Here is a 23,905-nt window from a genome sequence, read left to right on the forward strand (position 1 = left end):
TAAGATAACACAACCCTATATAATTTACAGTCTAATTTAAATACTCGTCTCCCATGTTGTCATGTGTACTCTGCATTATTGAGTATAGTAGTATAAGTTTACAATATAAATGAAATACTTTTCTTCCATGTAGTCATATATATATACCCTGTATTTTTTGGTATAGTAGATAACCAACCCTATATAATTCTACAGTCAAAAATGTAATACTATTATCACATGTAGTTATGATTACTCTGTATTATTGGGTATAGTAAGAAAACCAACCCTTATATAATTTTATAGTCTAAATTAAATACTCATCTCCCATGTAATGATGTGCATCATGTATTATTGGGTAGAGTAGATAGCCAACCCTATATAATTTTACAGTCACAATCAAAGACTACCCTCCCCTGTAATTGTGTATACTTGTATTATTGAGTATAGTAAGATAACCAACCCTATATAATTTTACAGTCTCAATTAAATATGTATCTCTTATTTATAGTTATATATACTGTACCCTGTATTTTTGGGTATAGTAAATAACCAACCCTATATAATGTTACAGTCTAAACTAAAGACTATTATCCCATGTATTTATGATAACCCTGTATTGTTGGGTATAGTCATATAACCAACCCTAGATTTGAACTTTCCTGCTGTCTTCAAAGTGAGTCTTTCGTTCACGGCAATACAAATAGGAAGTATCAGTATCTCAGTTATAATTAATTTACACCTTACTGCTATGTTCCATTGATTTCACCTTATGTTTGTTCATCTTATAACGATCCATTTTTTATGTGATTTTTAAGCATCATGACCCCACATGCATTTGCATGCACTTATATAATTTTTTTTTTTTTTTTTATTAGAACTATCATATATTTTTTCTTTCTATCATCTTTCATTTATTTTTTTTTTTTTAACTTTTTTATTTATTAATTTCTTTAACAACAAGAGCATCCGCTCATGACAGTCATCAATACATCACATAGTTCCTTATTATCATCTGTTATAAGAATACGTATCCTAATGTAGTAAACAAAAGTATAAAGGTAACCAATTAACAAAATGATATCAAGTTCAAGTTAACAGGTCTCGTCTACCCCAGGTGGGGTCAAGCTGTAGGCGTAGACCAGTTATCTTGCTGTTATATTCATTATGGAAGATGCAGTTTCTTCTTAAACTTTAATTTGAGGTAATTAACTATAAAATTACAAGTTAAAGTTTTTTAGGTAGTTAGAAGCTCTAGGGTGGTCCATCCAAGGTTGCCATTTTTTTTTTTTATTTAGTCGTAGAGTACCAGTAATTTTTGTATGACAACATTTAATTTATTTAATTTATGATTTTCACTCATTAGGTTCAGGCTTGGCCTGAATGCTACTCCTCATTAGCTATTGAGTATTTGACACATGGTCCTCTCTCTCCCCTGTGTTTGAGCCATTATCAGCCCCCTTGTCCCAGGAGGTTGGAAGCCGAATGTTCTATGGCTCCCAGATTTGTTTGATATATATAAGTGACTACTCATGAATTTTTCTTTTTGTTATTGCTCTTTTCTTTTCTCTATAAACTATATACCATTATTGCTATAAATAGTTGTACTGTATGCACATATGCATGTATGCTTACAACTTTATTGATTGTGACATTAATTACAATATATCTCCCAGTACCAATAGGAGCACCTGAAGAAGCCTTTGGCGAAACGCGTAGCGATTGCTATTGGTGATGATACAGTTATCCCAACATCTGGCCCTATACATGTTGGATTGATCTTTATCCTCAACTATACTATCAGTAACAGTGGGCCTTACAGTTGGATCTCTGTATATGGTGTATGTATCTGATCACTCTTGATGGGAGATTATAAGCATCAGCATGTTTTTGAATATGCTTTTTTTAAACTTGTTGTTCCAATAAACTTTTGATACTTAACCGATTGCCAACCGCCGCACACAGATGTACGTCGGCAGAATGGCACAGGCAGGCAAATGGGCGTACAGATACGTCCCTTTAAATTTGCCGCCTTTTGGGTGCGCACGCCCGCCGTACCCCGCGGGAGCATGCCCACGGGTCCCGGGAACTCAATGTTCTCCAGCGGCCCGCGATTGCGGTGTGGAGAGGTAGAACAGGGAGATGCCTATGTAAACAAGGCATTTCCCCGTTCTGCCTTGTGTCATGACAGAGATCTACTGCTCCTTGTCATCGGGAGCAGTGATCGCTGTCATGTCCTAGGTAGCCCTCCCCCCCCCACAGTTAGAATCACTCCCTAGGACACACTTAACTCCTTGATCCCCCCTTCCCTGACAGTGTCATTTACACAGTAATCAATGCATTTTTATAGCACGGATCGCTGTATAAATGACAATGGTCCCAAAATAGTGTCAAAAGTGTAATAATAATAAAAATTGCAGATCGCCGCCATTACTAATAACAAAAAAAAAAATAATAAAAATGCCATAAAACCATCCCCCATTTTGTAGATGCTATAACTTTTGCGCAAACCAATCAATATATGCTTATTGCGATTTTTTTAACCAAAAATATGTAGAAGAATACATATCGGCCTAAACTGAGGAAAAAATTTGTATTTTTTATATATTTTTGGGGGATATTTATTAAAGCAAAAAGTAAAAAATGTTGCTTTTTTTTCAAAATTGACGCTCTTTTTTTTGTTTATAGCGCAAAAAATAAAAACCGCAGAGGTGATCAAATACCATCACAAGAAATCTCTATTTGTGGGAAAAAAAGGATGTCAAATTTGGTTTGGTTACAACGTCGCACGACCACGCAATTGTCAGTTAAAGCGACGCAGTGCCGAATTGCAAAAAGTGCTCTGGTCAGGAAGGGGGTATAGTCTTCCGGGTCTGAAGCGGTTAAATACGAGCAATCCTCTTTCCTTATTTGGGATTACAGGTGGCAACCTTTAAAATCCTACTTTTGGGGTTTTTTGCTGTTGAATATTTCATAGGGATTTGGTGCCACAAATACAGGTTATGTCTCTAAACTTCACTCAACCCTATATAATTCTACAGTCTAAACGTAAGACTATTCTGCCCTGTAATGATGTATATCCTGTAAGATAACCAACCCTATATAATTTACAGTCCAAATTATATACTCATCGCCCATGTAGTCGTATATGGTACATATCCTGTATTTTTGGGTAGAGTAGATAACCGACTCTATATAGTTTTACAATCTGAATTAAATACTATTCTTCCATGTAGTTATAATTACTCTGTATTATTGTGTATAGTAATTTAGGCAACCCCATATAATTTTACAGTTAAAATACAGGCATACCCCACTTTTAAGTACACAATGGGGTTTATTTACTAAAGCTGGAAAGTGAAAAATCAGCCTCACTTCTGCATAGAAACCAATGAGCTTTTAACCCCAGCTTGTTCAATTAAGCTTTTGTAATAAAACCTGGAAGCTCATTGGTTTCTATGCAGAAGTGAGCCTGATTTAGCACTTTCCAGCTTTAGTAAATAAACCCCAATGTGTACTTAAAAGTGGGGTATGCCTGTAAATACACATCTTCTATATTGTCATGTATACCATGGATTAGGTATAGTAAGAAAACCAACTATTATCCTTAGCAAAATATTTAACTCTGGGCTTTTTCAACTACCACTATGTAACACTGTGCGGTTGATTTACTAAAACTAGAGATTACAAAATCTGGTGCAGCTCTGCATGGTAGCCAATCAGCTTCTAACTTCAGCTTGTTCAATTAAGCTTTTACAAAATAATCTGGAAGCTGATTGGTTTCTGTGCAGAGCTGCACCAGATTTTGGACTCTCCAGTTTTACCAAATCAACCCCTATGTTTGCATTTTATATATAATTATGTTATATTTATATTTATATACAATTAATGATATTTATAATTATAAACAATTATATTTGTTTGGATTTTTTAAAATATATTAAGACTACTTTGTAGGAGGACAGAAGGTGTGTAGATGATTTGAGAAATAGTAAACATTTGATTCAATGTTTATTGAATATTTTAAAAAAATAAAGCACACCTCTTGACAGACTGAAGAAAATGAATCTGGTAAACTGTTATTATTAGGTTTTTTTTTTCTTTTTCTCCTTTTCTATTGTATGTCCACTCTAGGCCTCATTCACACGGCCAAAAAAAAAAACACATTTAAAGCTGATTATGAATCTGGTAAACTGTTATTATTAGTTTTTTTTTTTTCTTTTTCTCCTTTTCTATTGTATGTCCACTTTAGGCCTCATTCACACGGCCAAAAAAAAAAAACACATTTAAAGCTGATTTTTATTTAGGGATCTGAACACAACTGTATTGTTTTCAATGGGGACATTTACACAGGTGCGTAAACAAGCACTACGTTCAGATCCGTAACAAAAAAAACCTGCGTCCGAGAACATACGTATATGTGAATGCCAGATGCAGGGATTGGAACAAAAAACAGGACAATTTTAGCAAGTATTTACTGACTGTTAGGCAGGAACTTTGGTGCTAGAAAAAAAAACATGTAATAAGATCAGTAACATTTTTACGCCCATGTGAATGTAGCCTACTATTGTAAGATAATTGAGCAATCGCATATGTGCATAGCAATGCACGTATCCTGTTCTTGGCAGTGTCGTTTGGATATTGTTGGACCACTGACGCATGAATAATCCATCATCATGCAATTTTTTTTATAAAGTCAATAACATTTTTTTAACTCTTTGGGGGAGGTTTACTAAAGCAGAATCTGGTGCAGATCTGCATAGAAACCAATCAGCTTCTAGATTTTATTGTCAAAGCTTAAGACCCCTTTCACACTGAGGCGCTTTTAAGGCGATTTTGCACTAAAAAAAAGCACCTAAAAAACTCCTGCAAACTGCTTCCCATTAATATCAATGAATATTTTCACACTGGGGCAGTGCGCTGGCAGGGCCGTGGAAAAAGTCCTGCAAGGAGCATATTTGGAGCGCTTAAAAAAAAAAAAGCACCTCAAAAACACCCCTCTCCATTGAAATGAATGGGAAGCGCCTGAAAAGCGCACGAAAAGCACTTCAAAAGCGCTGCAAAATGGTTCTTTTGAGTCACGTGACCTTAAAAAAAGCATACCACTAACGCCTCAAAAGCATTTAAAAAGCGCCCAGAGTTTTATGGGCAGTTTTCAAGCCAACGCCCCTTTCACACTCGGGCGGTGGGTGCGTCGGCGGTAAAGCGCCGCTATTTTTAGCAGTACTTTACCATCAATTTTGCTGCACTATTCGGCCACTAGCAGTGCACCTTTACCCCCACTAGCGGCCGAGAAAGGGTTAATACTAGCCGAGAAAGGGTTAAAACCACCCGCAGGGGAATAGCCACGCTGCCCATTGATTTCAATGGGCAGGAGCGGTGGAGGAGCGGTATACACACCGCTCCTTCACCTCTATAAAGATGCTGCTAGCATCACTTTTTTTAGCGTCCTGCCAGCGCACCGCTCCAGTAAGAAAGCCCTCAGGCTTTCACATTGGAGAGACAGGAGCGTCTCTTTCAGGGCGCTTTGCAGGCGCTATTTTAGCGCTGTAGCGCCTGCAAGGCACCCCCAGTGTGAAAGGGGTCTAAGACGGCTTTCACATCAAGCCGCAGAGGGCATCGGCGGTAAAGCGGCGCTATTTTTAGCGCCGCTTTACCGTCGTTTTAGTGGCGCTAATCAGCCGCTAGCGGGGGGCGGTTTTACCCCCCCTGCTAGTGGCGGAAAAGGGGTTGAGTCCGCCCGCAAAATGCCGCTCCGGCGGTATTGCAGCACTGCCCCATTGATTTCAATAGGGAGCAGTGGTGGAGGAGCGGTGAGTTCACCGCTCCTTCACCGCTCCAAAGAAGCTGCTGGCAAGACTTTTCATGACGCCCTGCCAGCGCACCGCTCCAGCGTGAAAGCCCTCGGGCTTTCACACTGGAGTGAATGGAGCCGCTTTTTTCAGGCGCTATACAGGCGCTATTTTTAGCACTGTAGTGCCTGAAAAACGCTGGCAGTGTGAAAGGGGTCTTAAGTTAGAAGCTGATTGGCTACTATGCACAGCTGCACCAGATACGGAGTGCTCGTTTTAGTAAATACCCCCCTTTTTCAACTGTGGAATCGGCCATAAGTCCAAAGTCAATCAACTGAGTTACTAAAGGATTTGTGATTATTTACAGAATAAAAAATAGATTTTTGCTTCAACTATCACGTAACTTCCTGTTCACTTTGATTACCACATCAGGTGAAGAAAAAATAACATTTTTTTTCAGGAGATTAAATACTAGAAGTGAATAATTACATTTCTCAGCTCCTTTAGCATATCAGCCTCCATGCCTATTTTCACTTACAGAGACACACAATGATGAGGGGGGTTTACTAAAACTGGAGCTTTTTGACTTATAAAAATTATATATATAAATGACAGTCAATCACTGCACAGGGAATACACCACAAAGGGCGAGATTTACTAACACTGGTGCACACAGAATCTGATGCAGCTCTGCATAGAAACCAATCAGCCTCCAGGTTTTTTTTTGTCAAAGCTGACATGAACAACCTGAAGTTAGAAACTGATTGGTTTCTATGTAGAGCTGCAGGAGATTTTGCTCGCTCCAGTTTTAGTAAATCAACCCCAGTGTACCCAAACAAACTTTTTTATCATGTGTTTGAGACAGATTTAAATTTCTTTTGCTGCGCCAGATTCTGAGTACACCAGTTTTAGCAAATCTCCCCCAATGGGGATGATTTACTAAAGGCAAATAGTCTGTTCACTTTTCAAGGGAAGTTGCACTTTGCAAGAGAATTTTCCAAAGAGCTTAGCTCTGTTGACTTCCATCATCTAATCATGTGCAAGCAAAAAAAAATATTATTTTTTTCTTGCATTTGATTGGGTATTCTTTGCAACGTGTAATGTTATTGCCACATCCACTAAGCTCTGGGTAAAAATTCCCTTGCAGAGTGAACAGCTTATTTGCCTTTAGTAAATCAACCCTAGCAATGTCAAAATTACATCTGCAACCTGTTTGTATCACATACATGGGGGAAAATGAGCTGATCATATAGTTCTGAGTAGCAGTAAATTCGTGGGGATGGAAAGCCTATCTTTGGTTCATAACAGATAACATATAGTAGTATAATCTATCTATCTATCTATCTATCTATCTATCTATCTATCTATCTATATATATATATATCGATATGCATATAGAGATAGAGATAGATAGATAGATAGATAGATAGATAGATAGATAGATAGATAGATAGATAGATAGATAGATAGATAGATAGAGTTTATATATATATATATAGATAGATATATATCTATCTATATATAGATAGATATATATATCTATCTATATATATATATAGAGATATATATATATATATATCTCTATATATAGAGAGATATATATAGAGATATATATATCTCTCTATATATATATATCTATCTATATATATATATATATATAGATAGATATATATATATATAGATATAGATAAATATATTTATATCTATATATAGATATATATCTATATCTATATATAGATATAGATATATATATCTATATATATATATAGATATAGATAGATAGATAGATAGATAGATAGATAGATAGATAGATAGATAGATAGATAGATAGATAGATAGAGATCTAGATATATCTATATAGCTATCTATATAGATATCTATATAGATATATAGCTATATATATTTTACTGCTACTCAGAACTATATGACCAGCTCATATCCCCCATTTATGTGATTTTATATCTATCTATATATATATATATTTATATATATACTTGGTTACAAAGCACCTTTGTCCAGCACTACATCCATCTATAATTCACACTGACTGCATACTTGCATCAATGAGATGCATAATGTCTCGCCCATGGCTACAGGATCACTCCCTTCACGTTTCATTAGTAAATATAAATCGCTTTAATTACAATGGATGAGGAGGAATTAGTTTGCGATTTGCCGGTAAATCTGCTCTTATTTGCCAGCAATTGCAGCGGGGGACAAAGCAAACACCAATTAAAAACCGTTGCGTTTGTCAGCACCGAGCTGTTTGACAAGCTGATTACCCGATAGCCATAGCTACTGAAGCTAAACCAAATACAGAAGTCAGCCACGCAGTGCAGGAGATGCTGCGACACACAGCTGAGAAGTGTCGCAGCCAGCACCTAAAGTCGCAGGCACAAGGCATCGTTCTCTGCTGGTGAACTAGAAGTCGCAGCGTTCCTTTCACACACAAGAGAACCTTGTACATCGCTTTAGTTCATCGTATTTCAGTCAACCAGTTTTTCACTGCAAATTGTGTTTAGGAATCATACGAGAAAGTGCACCCGAATATAAATATAAAAAGGAAGGTGCAAATTGTGTTATTACAACTGGATCTAATGAGGACAAAAGGAATTGCTACCTAAAACAACCATTTTTAATAAAAAATGTCAATTCGGTTGCTATAGGGGCAGTAAAATCTATTTATTGCTAGAGGGGCAGTACATTCTAGTTTTGTGCTCTTTTTTCTGGTTTATTAAATTACACCAAAACTTTTATATCACCCGACTTTATATATATACTTTATAAGTTCTTGTTACTCATAATAACAACTGAGTTTGCTGCACTGATTTACTAAAAGAGTTGAGAATCTTTATACAATGAATAGTATGAGCTTTCATTTCAATTATCCAATAATGTGTAAAAGAAATTCCACTTAAAATTATCCGATTGTGTACCGAGGAATAAACAGGAATTTTCTTTTCACATTAATGAAGTGAATTTTCGCACAATTTATTGTTTGAAGACTCTCAGCTTATTTAGCAAATCAGCTTCTGTCTCCATGTCATAGCATGACCCCAGAAATGAGCCACAACCCATTCTTATGTGAGCTCACTTGTCTTACACCACACACTACATCATGTCATTGCATAGAGAAATTGGGGGAAATGGGTGTATTTTGGGGGAGGGGGGGAGTGGGGGTCTGTCTACACCTCGGAGATCACATAACTATGTCTATGTCACAGTCACACCGATTTTCTGCAACGTTATCGGCACTCTACACAATGGGGTTTATTTGGTAAAACTGGAGAGTGCGAAATCTGGTGCAGCTTTGCATGGTAGCCAATCAGCTTCCAGGTTTTATTGTCAAAGCTAAGTGAACAAGCTAAAGCTTGTTCAAGGAATGAGAAAGGCGATACAATAAAATTCTGCATGTGTGTATGAGCAACTAATCGATATGTGTGCAACAGTGAAAGGTTCCCTCCTTGAGGACTCCTTCTTTCTTTCTTTCTTTCTATCTTTCTCTCTCTTTCTTTTTCTCTCTCTTCCTTTTGTTTATTTCTTTCTCTCCCTATTTCTTACTTTCCCTGCTGGAGGTTTCCACTTGCCTTACTTTGGATCTTATTACTACCTCTATTGTGTTAGTTTGCATAATAAATGATATAATATATGCTGTATGTGTGCATTTACTTCTTTCTTTCTTCATTTTTATTTCATTTTATCTTATGCTATCTTACTTAGGATTTATGCTACTACCTCTATTGTGTCAGTTTACATAATAAATGAATATATATATATATATATATATATATATATATATATATATATATATATACATATATATATATATATATCTCATCTATTTTCTTTGCATCTATCTATCCAGCCATTCGCCTATTATAAATCTGTTTACATATATCTTTCCTTTCTTCTGTATATGTGTGGATTAACTTCTTTCTTTCTCTGTCTTTCTTTCTTTCTTTCTTTCTTTCTTTCTTTCTTTCTTTCTTTCTTTCTTTCTCTCATTCTTCGATCTCAGCACTTGCTTTGCGTCATTTTGAATACTATCTATGAGTAGAAGAATATATTTTCTGGTGTGAAGTTTTCTCTCTTCCCCCTTTCATGATACATTTATATATTTGTGATAACATTACAATAATCAGCGCTGCACAATCCAATCAAATTAAACTCTCCATGCTAGGTGCTTTTTAATATTCCTATTTTTATTATAAAATAAAAGCAGGGATATTTCTGAATGTTTTATTCACATAATATAAACATAGAACAAAAAAAGTCAACTGACCTGATCCAAAACTTTTAAAATGGGGGGTGGGGGGGCTGATAATGTCATTTAGAGGATAATGGAAAGTGCTTTGATTTTGGGGAATAGAGACGAGCAGGTCCTGCGACAAGATTTGATTAAATACCCTGGGTTATGACCTTGTCCTGGACACTGCGACACAGAGCTATATGGAGGAAGTGTCCACAGAGGCAGCGAGAACAGAGGCGCAGTCCTAGTTCCAATGATAGATCCTGGAGGCTCGCAGCAGCAGCAGAGAAGGGAGGTCCGCTTGGTGCCAGGTGGGGAATCAATGATGAACTCTAGTGAGGCAGCCAGCGGTTCTTGGGTTGAAAAGGCTGGAATTATAATTTAAAGGTAAGAGTTTAGACATAGGACAGGTGTAGAAGGTTACCTTTGGAGTCACACTACCTTCAAGTCCATGGAAGGATGGAGGACCCATGGTAGGTTTGGTGGAACCACCTCTCCACCTAGTCTCTGGTGGGACTGTGTACTGGAGCCCAGGTCCACCAGTTGGGAAGGTGAGAAGGTCACCATTGAAGACACATTACCTTCAGTTGTAGGTTTGGTGGAGCCACCTCTCCACCTAGTCCTTGGTGGGACTGTATACTGTCTTAGGAGCCCAGGTCCACCAGTTTAGGAGGTCACCATTAAAGACACTATACCTTCAGTCCGTGAAAGGTTGGAGTACCCATGGTAGATGTGGTGGAGCCACCTCTTCACCTAGTCCTGGTGGGACTGTGTACTGTCTTATGAGCCCAGGTCCACCAGGTTAGACGACATTGGGTTGAGGATTGAGTCTTGCAAAGTGTGGTGGTGCATAGGGTCCGCTCCTGGCACAGGGATGGCGCTGGGGCCCTGCGGGTGGCCCATTCCATGGAGAGCCTGGAGTCCCGGGTTGGAGCTGAGCAGTAAGGCTGGACTCGAGGAGTTGTGGTCGGGGGTGCCGGAGGGCGTTTTGTCGTCGTCGGAACTTCCCAGGACCGTTTTGCCACCGTTCATAGAAGACGATAACGGGTTGTGACTGTTGGAATTGGAGTTTTCGTTATTCTCCCTTCAAAAACAACAGATATACACATGTATCAATGGCTAGGCTACAGCTGGCGATCAAACCTGCATGTGTATAAAGGCATCTGACGATTTCAAACACTATACAATCTGATTGTACCAATCTTATGTAAAATTCGACAAAACTGTGTAATATGAGGATAAACCTAAACAGTTATTTCATTATCAGACAGGTAGAAGCTTCGGTTACATAGGTGACAGTAGATCTAAAGGAGATTGTACAATCAGATTGTGTAGTGTATGTTCAGCCTTAGCTGTTTGCGCCAACTTAATCGAATTGTCGGAAAAATTACAAAAGGCAAAGTACAAGGGGCAGAAAACGGCAGCCAATCAGCAATCAAAGTTAATTATTCTGTCTGCTCTAAACCGATGAATAATGATTTCTGATTGGTTGCTGTTACTGGTGGCAAATTTCAGTGATTCTTGCCAAATAAGATGTTTTATCAGCAAATAGCTGTAGAGCCCATATCAGACTTTACAGATGTGGTAGAACTACAAGTCCCAGAATATCTAAAGAAGCAGGCTTATTTCTACCAATGCTGGTCACATGCCCCCTGTAACGTAAAGAGTCAGTAATCTGTGTTCAAGCTGAAGATAGATTGCTTCACACATTGTAATATATATATATATATATATATATATATATATATATATATATATATATATATATATATAAACATTACATTATACATACACATATACATTACATTATTATATTTTATATATATATATATATATATATATATATATATATATATATATATATATATAAAACATTACATTATTATATTACATGTATATATATATATATAAAACTAGGATGTCTGCAAAAGGTCTCCTAATTCTTTTTGCCACTTATAGGATAAAATGCACACAGAAAACCAAATCACGAAAAAATTAAAAAAAAATCACAAATAACATGAACTGAAATCTAAATGGTAATGGCTGCTTCATTTTGCAGTTCGTTGCTGCCTGCACTGATTTACTAATAAGCCTGGATTTGTAAATCATTCAGATGAGACAAATGAAATGTTCAGTAAATATACGTTTATCGTGCAGAAATCAGCATACATGCACATACAAGTAATCTTGCAAGTATGTATTTGTAATCTTATTTATAATTTTTATTTATAATCTTTATTTATAATTTTGTACATGTGAATAAAGGTCGTTTAAAATGCTATAAAAAAAAATAATAACAATAATAAGAAAAAAATTGTTATACTCCTACTACAAAATAATATTAATAATAATAATGATAATTATTATTATTATTATTGTTCATAGAAATAATAATACTTATTGTTATCATTATTTGTTTTGTTTTATTTACTTGATTACTGAATGTTGACAATAAACAGGAAGAATAAATTTTGCTGTACAGCTTTTTAGATGTAGCCCATTATTAGTATACTGCAATGGACTTCTGATGGGAAAGCTCAATCCCATTGAATTGCCCCGCTGGCAGCTGTGTACATTACTACAATGTAACACGTAATAAAATCATTGTCAGCAAACTTCTATCTGCAGGTGAGTCCCAGCAGTATTGTGTATTCATCTATGTTTACAAATACTTGTGTGTCACCAGACACTGCTATCCCCCTGACATATGACATATGTATATACCAATATAATATAATATAACAGAATATAATATCATAGAATAGAATATAGTATGTACATAATAAAATGTAAGTATGCATGTATAATGATACATGCAATATCTATCTATCTATCTATCTATCTATCTATCTATCTATCTATCTATCTATCTATCTATCTATCTAAATTTTCTACTCTGCAGAATTTGGACAACCCCAGGCTTGTCAAACAATAAACTGTATTTGTCACATAGTGTATATATATATATATATATATATATATATATATATATATATATATATATATAATATTATAATTGAAGATAATAAACATTACATGCAGGTATATGAGTACCATTATATATATAGATTACCAGAATTATGTATATATTTAATATCATAACTAGTAAAAAGAGCAGTGTTTCCAGTTTAATATTATCTTTTAAGTATCTTTGATTTTAGTATATATTTCACACATCTGTGTTTTATCTCCCAGTTTTAATTTAAGCCACTTCCGCTTTAAAATAAGTCATTAATTAATGTTAAAAACTTCAGATACTTCGATGATGTTTCAAAACTTGAAAATCCGTCTCATCTGAGTATTTTTTTTACAATTTAATATTAAAAACGAATGTCATGAAAAGTGAATACAACTAATATGGCGAATCTTGGACACAGAAGTTTAATGACAACCTTCAGTCCTCGAGCCTTTCCTAATTAATATCCCCCCCCCCCCCCACCCCTTGATAAACTTTTTCAATTATAAGCCATTTAAATCATTTCAGAGATCTGTCATAACTCTTTACAAGGAACGATGTGATCGTTTATAGAATTAATAGGCACCAAATGATGGCCTAAAGTAATAGGAGTCATATTGCAAAGCTGTAGTAATATCCGGGCCTTGGATGCAATAATATAATACATGAGTATCTGCCTGCAGAGGCATTGCCATTTTTTTTAAAGGTATGTATATGTATCTGTGTTATTAATAGGCACCCAGCCCCCAGCCTGTAGGTTGATTGTAATAATCATTTAATTATATGCTTGCTATCTGACCTGACACTGAGTAGTTCATGTCCATCATCATTACATGATGAGGGAGTTATATTGCCATCCAGTGAAAGCTGGAGCTTAATGAGGTAGGTTAGTGAGGGCAGGCGTGGGATGGGTATCCTCTGTGACAGGCACACAGCACTACAGCTGCTCACACTGGCTGTCAGGAAGCACATAGCACCAACCTATCCCATAGAACAACCTATCCCATAGAACAACCTATCCCATACAACAACCTATCCCATAAAACAACCTATCCCATTCAACAACCTTTCCCATACAACAACCTTTCCCATACAACAACCTATCCCATACAACAACCTATCCCATACAACAACCTATCCTATTGATCTTTCTGGAGCAGTTCTCCGAGCACTTGTGGGATACTTGGGGCTGTTCTGATACACAGAGTACAATACTTCTAATCGTTACTTAGATGTGTCTTATGGCAATTTATAATACAGATTCAATAGCCAGATTTAATAGCCATTCTGTATTAAATCATCAGTATTATAAATGTAGTTCTATTCAATGCTCCTAGCTGTAAAGGGACACCTGCCAAGCTTTATCTTTAGTATTTTAAGACCACGTATGTCTTTATTATTTTATTTGCTGTCATAAAGAATCCTCAGAATTCGATTAAAACAATTACATAGGATCTCATCCTCCCTGGTTAATTAATTATAACCCCAGTATTGCAAATTTAGTTATTTTATGTTCCCTGATCCCCTCAATGGATGTTAGCCACGCGTCTTCCTCAATATTTAAAATAGTGACTATTACAAAACATTCGCTGGTTGCGAATCCATCCCACAGGAAGATTCACCTCTATAATGTATTCATTATTTTAGAAGTGAGATCCATTAAGAAATTATATATTATATTCTAAACCTTCCGTGGCTCATTTGAATTAATATATTTAATATATGTCCAGTTTAAAAATAACTAACAACTAAGCATACCCTTAACTTCAGTATTCTATGATCGTTGTTTTATATTCTGAACATTCCGTGGCAAATTTAATAAAATTTATAGCTGACCAAAAAAAAAAAAAAATCTTTAACATTCTATGACCCTTTCTCAAAAAAATAAGTATTCTCTGAGTAATGTCTTCTACATCCTATAGTCATTTCCATATAATTCTGACAAGTCTGTGTATAATATCCTAAGGATTCTTTTGTGGATAATGCAGCATAGTATCCTCAATATTTTTGCAGTCTGTTCGCTATAATATTATCAGAATTGTGAGACCAGGTCTCTAAAATCCTCGCTAGTGTGAGGAAATTCTGTACAATTAAATTATTTAGCCAGTTTTGTACAATATTCCCTGTACACTATAGACAGTCTTCCTTTTTATATACAGAAAATATTATATATCTAACAGAAAATGTTAGATAATATATTCAACATTTCACAGCTTAAAATATAATACATAATAGATTCTATAGGGTGTTTTTTTATACGGTCTGTGTTAAAATATTACAAGGCTAGCTGTGCAAAGTATATATTTTTTTTAATAACTTTTATACCCCCTAAATGTATTCTTTTATATGGTCTGTGTTTTATAAAAACATATTATATGGTTAGTAGTACAAAGTGTATTTTTTATCATAGTTATACCCCCTAAATATATATTTTATATGGTCTGTGTTTTGTACAGAAATATTACATGGCTAGTTGTACAAAGTATCATTTTTATTAGTTCTGCCCACAACTTTCTTTAGCTGTATGTATCTATTTTAAAAAATATTATATGCTTAGTTATACAAAGTATCTTTGTTTTACCAATCCTGTTTCTAAAATAGCTCCAAGATCGTTCTGTTTACAATCTCCTATGACTATTTCTGAGTAATATCCTCCAGTTCCCATGGTTAGGTCTAGGAGGACTCTTCTTGGCAGCTGGGAAATGTAGTTCTACATCTACATCATCATTTCCAGGAAAGGATATCTATGGTTACATTAAATAAATAGTGTGCCAGTATTCCATACCCGCTGAGCCCTGTCAACAAGGCTCTTTTGAGATGAGTGTAAAAATGTAATTCATAGCATGCAATAGCCCTACCAGCTGGGACATGTAGTTCTATACTGGCTGGAGATCTCCAGGAAAACATATATATATAGTTGCAGTACCATACCAGCTAGGAGATGTGGTCTGTGCCCTCGGGTGCCGTGCCGGTAATGTTAATGGGCTTTTTACCTTGCCAACTAGTAACTCTTGAGTTGGTGTAGAAGTGTAACTACCACCATGCAAGGTTAGCCCTACCAGGAACAGTCATCCATGATAACTTTAATAAGTTGTGCCCTGTGGTGTCAGCATTCAATATTTCGTGGCCTTTGTGTGGGTATAGAAGTGTAAGTCTCACCATGGCAGACTAGTCCCACCAACTTCTACACCAGCTGGAGATCTCTAGAAAAGGGCGATTGAAGAAGTTGTGTCGTCAGTATCTAGTAGCTTTTTGCCCCCACGGCTATGACTCTTGAGTTGGTGTAGAAGTGTAAGCCCCACCAAGGCAGACTAGCCATACCACCTACACCAGCTGGACATCTGTGCCCTGTGGTGCCAGTATTTAATACCAGTAGTATTTGAATGTGTACCCGTAATTCATAGAATGCCAGGCTAGTCCTACCAACGGGGACATGTCATTCTACAGCAGCTAAAGTTCTCCAGGAAAAAATATCTATAGTTGTGTTAAATACACTTTGCCCTACCAGCTGGGGCATGTGGTTCTAATGGTTATAATTAATAGGTTGTACCCTGGTTACTTCAGTATTCGATGAGCTTTCTGTTTGTATAGGAGCTTCCTCAATGGAAGACTAACCCTGCCAGTTCTACATAACTGCAGTTTTTTTTTCGGAAAGGATAGACATGGTGGTCGATTTACTAAAACTGAACAGTGCAAAATCTGGTGCAGCTGTGCATGGTCGCCAATCAGCTTCTGATTTCAGCTTGTTCAGTTATATTTTGACAATAAAACCTGGAAGCTGATTGGTTATTATGCAGAGCTGCAAAAGATTTTGCACTCTTTGGTTTTAGTAAATCAATACTATTGAGTGCTAATGATGGTGGTGGCAACGATGGGGGTGCAATGATGGTTGTGACAACGATGGGGTGCCAATAATGACTGTAAAAATGATGGGGTGCCAATGATAGTTGTGGGGAGGATGGGGATGCCAATAATGGTCATGCCAACGATGGTTGTGGCAACGTGGGGGGTGACAATGATGGTTGTTGCAACCACGGGGGTGTCAATGATGGTTGTGCCAATGATGGGGGTGCTAATTATTGTTGTGCCAATTATGGTTGTGACAACCATGAGGATGTCAATGATGAGGGGGGGGGGGTGCCAATGATTGTCGTGGCAACCATGGGGGTGTCAATGATGGTTGTGCTAATGATGAGGGTGCTAATGATTGTTGTGCTAATAATGGTTGTGGCAACCATGAGGGTGTCAATGATGGTTGTGCTAATGATGAGGGTGATATTTTGATTTTTGTGCCAATAATGGTTGAGGCAACCATGGGGGTATCAATGATTGTTGTGCCAATAATTGTTGAGACAACCATGAGGGGGTCAGTGATGGTTGTGCTAATGGTTAGGGTGCTATTGATTGTTGTGCCAATAATGGTTGTGGCAACCATGGGTGTGCCAATGATGGTGGTGCTATTGATTGTTGTGCCAATAATGTTTGTGGTAACCATGGGGGTGTCAATGATGGCTGTGCTAATGGTTAGAGTGCTATTTATTGTTATGCCAGTAATGGTTAAGGCAACCATGGGGCTGTCAATTAAGGTTGTGCCAATAATGGTTGTGGCAACCATGGGGGTGTCAATGATGCTTGTGTCAATTATGGAGGTGCCAATAATCGTTAAGTCAATGATGGGGATGCCAATGATGGTTGTGCCAATAATGGGGGGGGGGGGGGGCAAAGATGGGCATGACAACGATGATTGTGCCAATGATGGTGATGCCAATGATGGTTGTGCCAATGACGGGGATGTCAATGATGGTTGTGCCAATGATGGGGATGCCTATGATGGTTGTGCCAATGATGGGGAGTGCCAATGATCGTTAAGCCAATGATGGGGATGCCAATGCTGGGGGTGCCAATGATGGGGATACCAAAGATGGCTGCGGCAACAATGTGCCAGCTGCTACCAGTAGAATGCCAGAAGTACTTACTCGTACCTTTCCTTGGCCTCGGCAGCCCGGTCCCTCTGCCTCCTGTTTTTGAACCAGTTGCTGACCTGGGTGGTGGTGAGTCCAGTGGCCTCTGCCAGCTCCCTTTTTTCCCTGGGGGAAGGGTAGGGATTGTGGGCATACCATTCCCTTAGCACACTCCTGCTCTTCTCCTTGAAGCAATAGCTGGTCTCCTCTCCGTCCCAGATGGAGCGGGGCAGGGGGAACTTTCTGCGCACCCTGTACTTGCCCACCGCCCCCAGGGGGCGCCCCCGCAGCTTCTCCGCCTCGATGTAGTGAGCCTTGAGCCACAGTTGCTGCAGCTTGGGGTGGTTGTGCGGGGAGAACTGGTGGCCCTCCAGGATCTTGTAGAGCTCTCGGAAGTTGCCCCGGTGGAAGGCCACCACCGCCTTGGCCTTCAGGACACTCTCGTTCTTATGGAGGTGCTCACAGGCGGGCAGGGACCAGAGGAAGCGCCCCAGGCGCTCAATGTTCCCCCCTTGCTGGAGCACCTCGCACACGCAGGCCACTTGCTCCTGGGTGAAGCCAAAGGTGGGCAGCATCGACATGGTCCTGTGCAGCCGCCGATCTCCACCACCATCCAGGGGAAGCCGCCGATCTCCACCACCATCCGCTCAGTCCCATCCACCAGCCATGGAGCTCCAAAGAAACTTTTCCACCAAAACTTTTCTTCTTCTGAGCCAGGCTGCGATCCTTCCTCCCCTCCTATCCCCTGCACATAGTCCACACAAGTCTGCCTGCCTGGCTGCCCTCCTCCTCCTCCTCCTCTCCTTCCTCTTCTTCTTCTTCTCCTTCTTTTTTTTTTTTTAATAATATTATTCTAAACTGGCATGAAAAATGATTGTGCGCGCTGTGATTGGTCGGTTATCTGACCCGGGGGCTGCGAGGATAAGACAACAGTTTTAGGCAAATTATTCGCCATGGTTACCTTGTCAATCATAGGAAACTCGATCCGCATGGAGGAGGCTCCTTGGCTGCAATGACAGATTGCTCTCCTCCACTGAGAGGCAGACTTGCAGCTGGAAATACAGGAATACAGAGATACAGAAATATAGGGATCAGGAGTTTGCCTCTTTTTTTTGTTGTTGCTCTGATTGATGCAGCAAGGAGGAGGAGGAGGAGGAGAGGGATCTGTAATATTGTAATGTCATCCTTGCCATAATTCCCTGCCCTAGTGCAGCCCAACAGTCTGCTTCCCTTACTGCAAGAGACACTTCTGTGCTGCTCAGAGCTTGCAAGTTACATAGTTAGCCAGGTTGGAAAAAGACACAAGTCCATCTAGTTCAACCAATAAAAGAGAAAAAAATAAATAAATCATACAATCCCATATATCCAATCCTTTACCCACCGTTGATCCATAGCAAAGCATAATCCAATTTGCTACAGCAGAGGAAAAATTCCTTCTTGATCCCCCGAGAGGCAATCAGATGTTCCCCAGATCAACTTTACCTATAAATATTAGTATCCAGTTATATTATGTACATTTAGGAAATAATCCAGCATATATTTTATTTTTATTATTTATTACAGGTACTTACTTATATAGCGCCGTCAATTTACGCAGCGCTTTACATATACGTTGTACATTCACATCAGTCCCTACCCTCAAGGAGCTTACAATCTAAGGTCCCCTAACACACATTCATACATATACTAGGGCCAATTTTAGACAGAATCTGATTAACCTACCAGCATGTCTTTAGAGTGTGGGAGGAAACCAGAATACCCGGAGGAAACCCACGCAGGCACAGGGAGAACATGCAAACTCCAGGCAGATGGTGTTGTGGTCAGGATTTAAACTAGCAACCCTTTTTGCTGCTAGGTAAGGGGGTTAACCACTACACCACTGTGCTGCCCGTATTATGTACATTTGGGGGGTTCGTCAAACAATGCACCCACAGCCCCCCCGGTCGGTCGGGTCACCCGCACCACACCCCCTCCCCCCCTGGTCAGTCAGTCGGTCACTAGCCTCGCACTTACCCCATCTAGGTCGCAGGCAGCGATTTCTTCGGGCGGCTTCCCCTACGTCCCCTCCTCCCCTGCATCATGGCGGCTTCCGCCGTGCGTCTTCTCCCTCCTCCTCCTAGGTGGCCAATAGGATCGCTTCTCCTCTCAGCCAATTGGGTGACGGTCTCAGGACCCGCTTCCTGATTGGTCGGGAGGAGAATCAGGAAGACAATAGTGAATATTAATGTCACACGGGTTTTTTAAAGCCAATTAGAACTTCGGGCTCTAATCATGTGCTTCTACAAAAGAAAAAACCCCCATTGGAATCTATGCATTCCGGCATCCTGCATGTAGATTAGAGGCCAAGTGCATGGATTAAGGGGGCAGCGCCCCTGTGCCCCGTATGGACGGGCCGACCACTGGAATCCAGCCCTTTTTAAGCAATCTACTGAGCTGGAAAGATCTGTTATTCATACTGATTATGAACAGCGATCTCTCTCCTCCTCCAGGCAGTCACATCCCCCCTCTGTTAGAATCACTCCCTAGGGCACACACTTAACCCCTTGATCGCCCCCTAGTGTTTACCCCTTCCCTGCCAATGACATTTATACAGTAATGAGTGGCTATTTTTAGCTCTGATTGCTGTATAAATGTCAATGTTCCAAAAAAGTGTCAAAAGTGTCTGATCTGTCCACCTCAATGTTGCAGTCCCGCTAAAAATCGCAGATCACCGCCATTACTAGTAAAAAAAAATGAATAATAAAAATGCCATAAATTTATCCCCCCATATTGTAGATGCTATAAGGTTTGCGCAAACCAATCAATATACGCTTATTGTGATTTCTTTTTACCAAAAATATGAAGAAGAATACATATCGGCCTAAACTGAGGAACAAATTATTTTTTAAAATATTTTTTGGGAGGATTTTTATCCCCTTGCCGCTGACCGTACGCAGATGTGCGGCCTCAGCTTTCGGGGCTTATACTGGGATGATGCCCGCAGCTGCAGGCTTCATCCCGGTACCGTTTTTTTAGAGCCGGCGATCGGCTTTCCAGGGATAACAACCGATGCGGCTAAAAGCCGCTCGGCTGTTATACCGGAGGAGCGGGAGGAGATGTCCCCCCTCCCGCCGCTCTCAACGGGCCTTCCGTCCCACCGGGAGACCCGATCGACAATCTGATGCCTCAGGCGCCTAATGACAGACTGGAACGAAGCCGGAAAAGGCTTTATTCCAGTCTCCTGATTGTAAACACGGAAGCAATGGCATGACATCACTTCCCGTTTACTCGGCTGCCCATGGCGCCGGTTTTTAAAAAATATACAGTATTCAGAATCACTGAAAATGGCGATCTGAATACTTTGAAGTGCAAAGGAGGCATTTGGGATCTTTTAGACCCCCGATCCCTCAATAAAGAGTACCTGCCACCACCTATTACTGTCACAAGGGATGTTTACATTCCTTGTGAGAGCAATAAAAGTGATCATTTTTTTTTAAAAACACAATTTATTATTATAAAAATAAAATAGATAAGAAAATTTTTTTTTTTAAGCGCCCCCGCCGCGCAGCAAAGAAAACGCATACGGAAGTCGCGCCGGCATATGTAAACAGTGTTCAAACCACACATGTGAGGTATTGCCGCGACCGTAGTTTGTCGTCATTCCACGAGTGCGTGCAATTATAAAGCGTGAGATGTTTGGTATCTATTTACTCTGCGTAATATCATCTTTCATATTTTACAAAAAAATTGAGCTAACTTTACTGTTTCGTTTTTTTTAAATTCATGAAAGTGTCCCTTTTCCCAAAAAGTTGCGTTTAAAACACCGCTGCACAAATACAAATACTGCGTGACATAAAATATTGCAACAATCGCCATTTTATTCTCTAGATTCTCTGCTAAAAAATATATATAATGTTTGGGGGCTCTAAGTAATTAACTTGAAAACACCAAAAGTCAAAAATAGGTTTAGTCATGAAAGGGTTAATATAGCAAAAAGTTAAAAATATAGCTTTTTTTCAAAATTGTCTCTTTTTTGTTTATAGAGCAAAAAATAAAAACCGCAGAGGTGATCAAATACCACCAAAAGAAAGCTCTATTTGTGGGGAAAAAAGGGCATGAATTTTGTTTGGGTACAATTTCGCACAACCGCGCAATTGTCAGTTAAAGCGATGCAGTGCCGTATCGTAAAAAAAATGGCCTGGTCATTAAGGGGGCAGATCCTTCCAGGGCTTAGGTGGTTAATCTCTCCTTCTCAAGAGAGAATAAATTCAGTTCCTCTAATCTTTCCTCATAGCTGAGCTCCTCCATGCCTCTTATCAGTTTGATTGCCCTTCTCTGCACTTTCTCCAGTTCCCCGATATCCTTTTTGAGAACTGTTGCCCAAAACTGAACTGCGTATTCCAGATGAGGTCTTACTAATGATTTGTACAGGGGCAAAATTATATCTCTCTCTCTCTGGCGTCCATACTTCTAATACAAGAAAGGACTTTGTTCGCTTTGAAAACTTCAGCTTGGCATTGCATGTTATTATTAAAGCGGGGGTCCACCTATCTATCGTTTTTTTTTTTTTTAGTTCATTCACAAACTTTTCTTCTCAGCATTACATACTCACATATTGTGTGTAATATGTCCGCCTGTGTCAGATTTCGTCGGAAAGAATAACTTATATTATTCACTTCAGTCGGTTTCCATCTTCATTGTGGGCATTTGAAGCCCACAAGCATTTATTTCCTGGATGTGGTGAATGCTGTGCTCCCAGCATTCACCGCTCGTTCCCGCACATGCTCAGTGGCATCCTGGGAAGCCTGAGACTAGCTCCCAGGAGTCTGGGAGAGGCTAGAAACACGCCTACTCCCACGGGAGGAGAACCAGGAAGTGCAAAGAAGAATAGAAAAATAAAAGGTAATTACGGCGATTAAAATTTTTTTAAACGGCATGTCAGTATCTAGGCAAGGAAGAGAATACATACAGATATTGTTCAAAATTTGGGTGGAACCCCGCTTTAAGCTTATGATCAACCAAAACTCCCACATCCTTCTCCACCATTGATTCTCCCAATTGTACTCCCCCTAGTATGTATGATACATGCATATTCTTAGCCCCCAAGCGCATAACTTTACATTTATCAACATTAAACCTCATTTGCCGCTTAAATTAATAATTGAAAGGAAGCTGGGACTTTGTATGAAGCAAGTGGCAGCTAAACAAGACAAAATATATATATATAGTGACTAAATGACTTTATTCACATAAAAGAGGTATAGAATAGCACTCAGTATGAAGTACATTAAAAGCCACTACATAATGTAAATGTTGAAAGAAGTACAGTTCATAGACATATGAAAATGACATATAAAACATATTCAGATAGTTCATGTATATACAACCGCATCTAATTTCCGCCTGTCCAGTTCCTTCATTCCTATAAATACACGTCCGTTTGCATCATAACCACATCCCTGAAGACGCATGTTGATGACGAAACGTTGAGCGATGTCAGAGACTGGTGACTCTGGACGTGGTTAGAAGCGCTGGTCGCTTCATACCGCTGTTTGATCTCCGAATTACGAATGTGAGTTTGTTTTACCTTTGATTACATTAAACACCCTTGGTTAAGTATTTTGCGCAATGAGCGTTCTTTCTATACTCCCTACATGTACACGATTCCCGAGATTGTATACGCCCACTGGATTACACCTGGTATACTATCCTGCTGAAAAAAGGGTCTTCTAGGATTTTCACCTGGTCTAGAGGGAGAGAAATGTTTTGATGCTGTATCAATAGAGGATCGTTTTTTTCACTCTATGAAGATTGCCTTTACTATCTGATTACAACACATGTGTATAACCCATACACTGATGGTAAGGGTCAGTTTGTTTGGGTGATGGTGATGGTATTTCTATTCCCTTCTGAAGTTCCCTCCATGGTGGATCTTGTCCAATAGAAGCTTTTGTTTCCCCTTGAAGGTGATGGCTCTGATTGGCTCCAC

At 38.9% G+C, this 23,905-nt stretch overlaps 1 protein-coding gene across 3 annotated transcripts; it reads right to left on the bottom strand.

The window, feature by feature from the left end:
* Positions 1-9,952: 9,952 nt before the first annotated feature.
* On the bottom strand, positions 9,953-19,095 carry SIX2 (SIX homeobox 2). Of its 3 annotated transcripts, none has more exons than XM_073628482.1 (2): positions 17,959-19,095; positions 9,953-11,074 (listed from the first exon to the last, which is right to left on the bottom strand). In XM_073628482.1, the coding sequence occupies exons 1-2, from the start codon at positions 18,516-18,518 to the stop codon at positions 10,801-10,803; spliced, it is 834 nt and encodes a 277-aa protein (XP_073484583.1). In that variant the 5' UTR covers positions 18,519-19,095; the 3' UTR covers positions 9,953-10,800. The 3 variants fall into 3 exon arrangements, with proteins under 3 accessions (XP_073484583.1, XP_073484581.1, XP_073484582.1); XM_073628480.1 differs by having other exon boundaries at positions 9,953-11,104; positions 17,953-19,095; XM_073628481.1 differs by having other exon boundaries at positions 9,953-11,104; positions 17,959-19,093.
* Positions 19,096-23,905: the final 4,810 nt, after the last annotated feature.

The sequence above is a fragment of the Aquarana catesbeiana genome, linkage group LG04, assembly GCF_042186555.1.
Source record: "Aquarana catesbeiana isolate 2022-GZ linkage group LG04, ASM4218655v1, whole genome shotgun sequence".
Taxonomy (NCBI): Eukaryota; Metazoa; Chordata; class Amphibia; order Anura; family Ranidae; genus Aquarana; species Aquarana catesbeiana.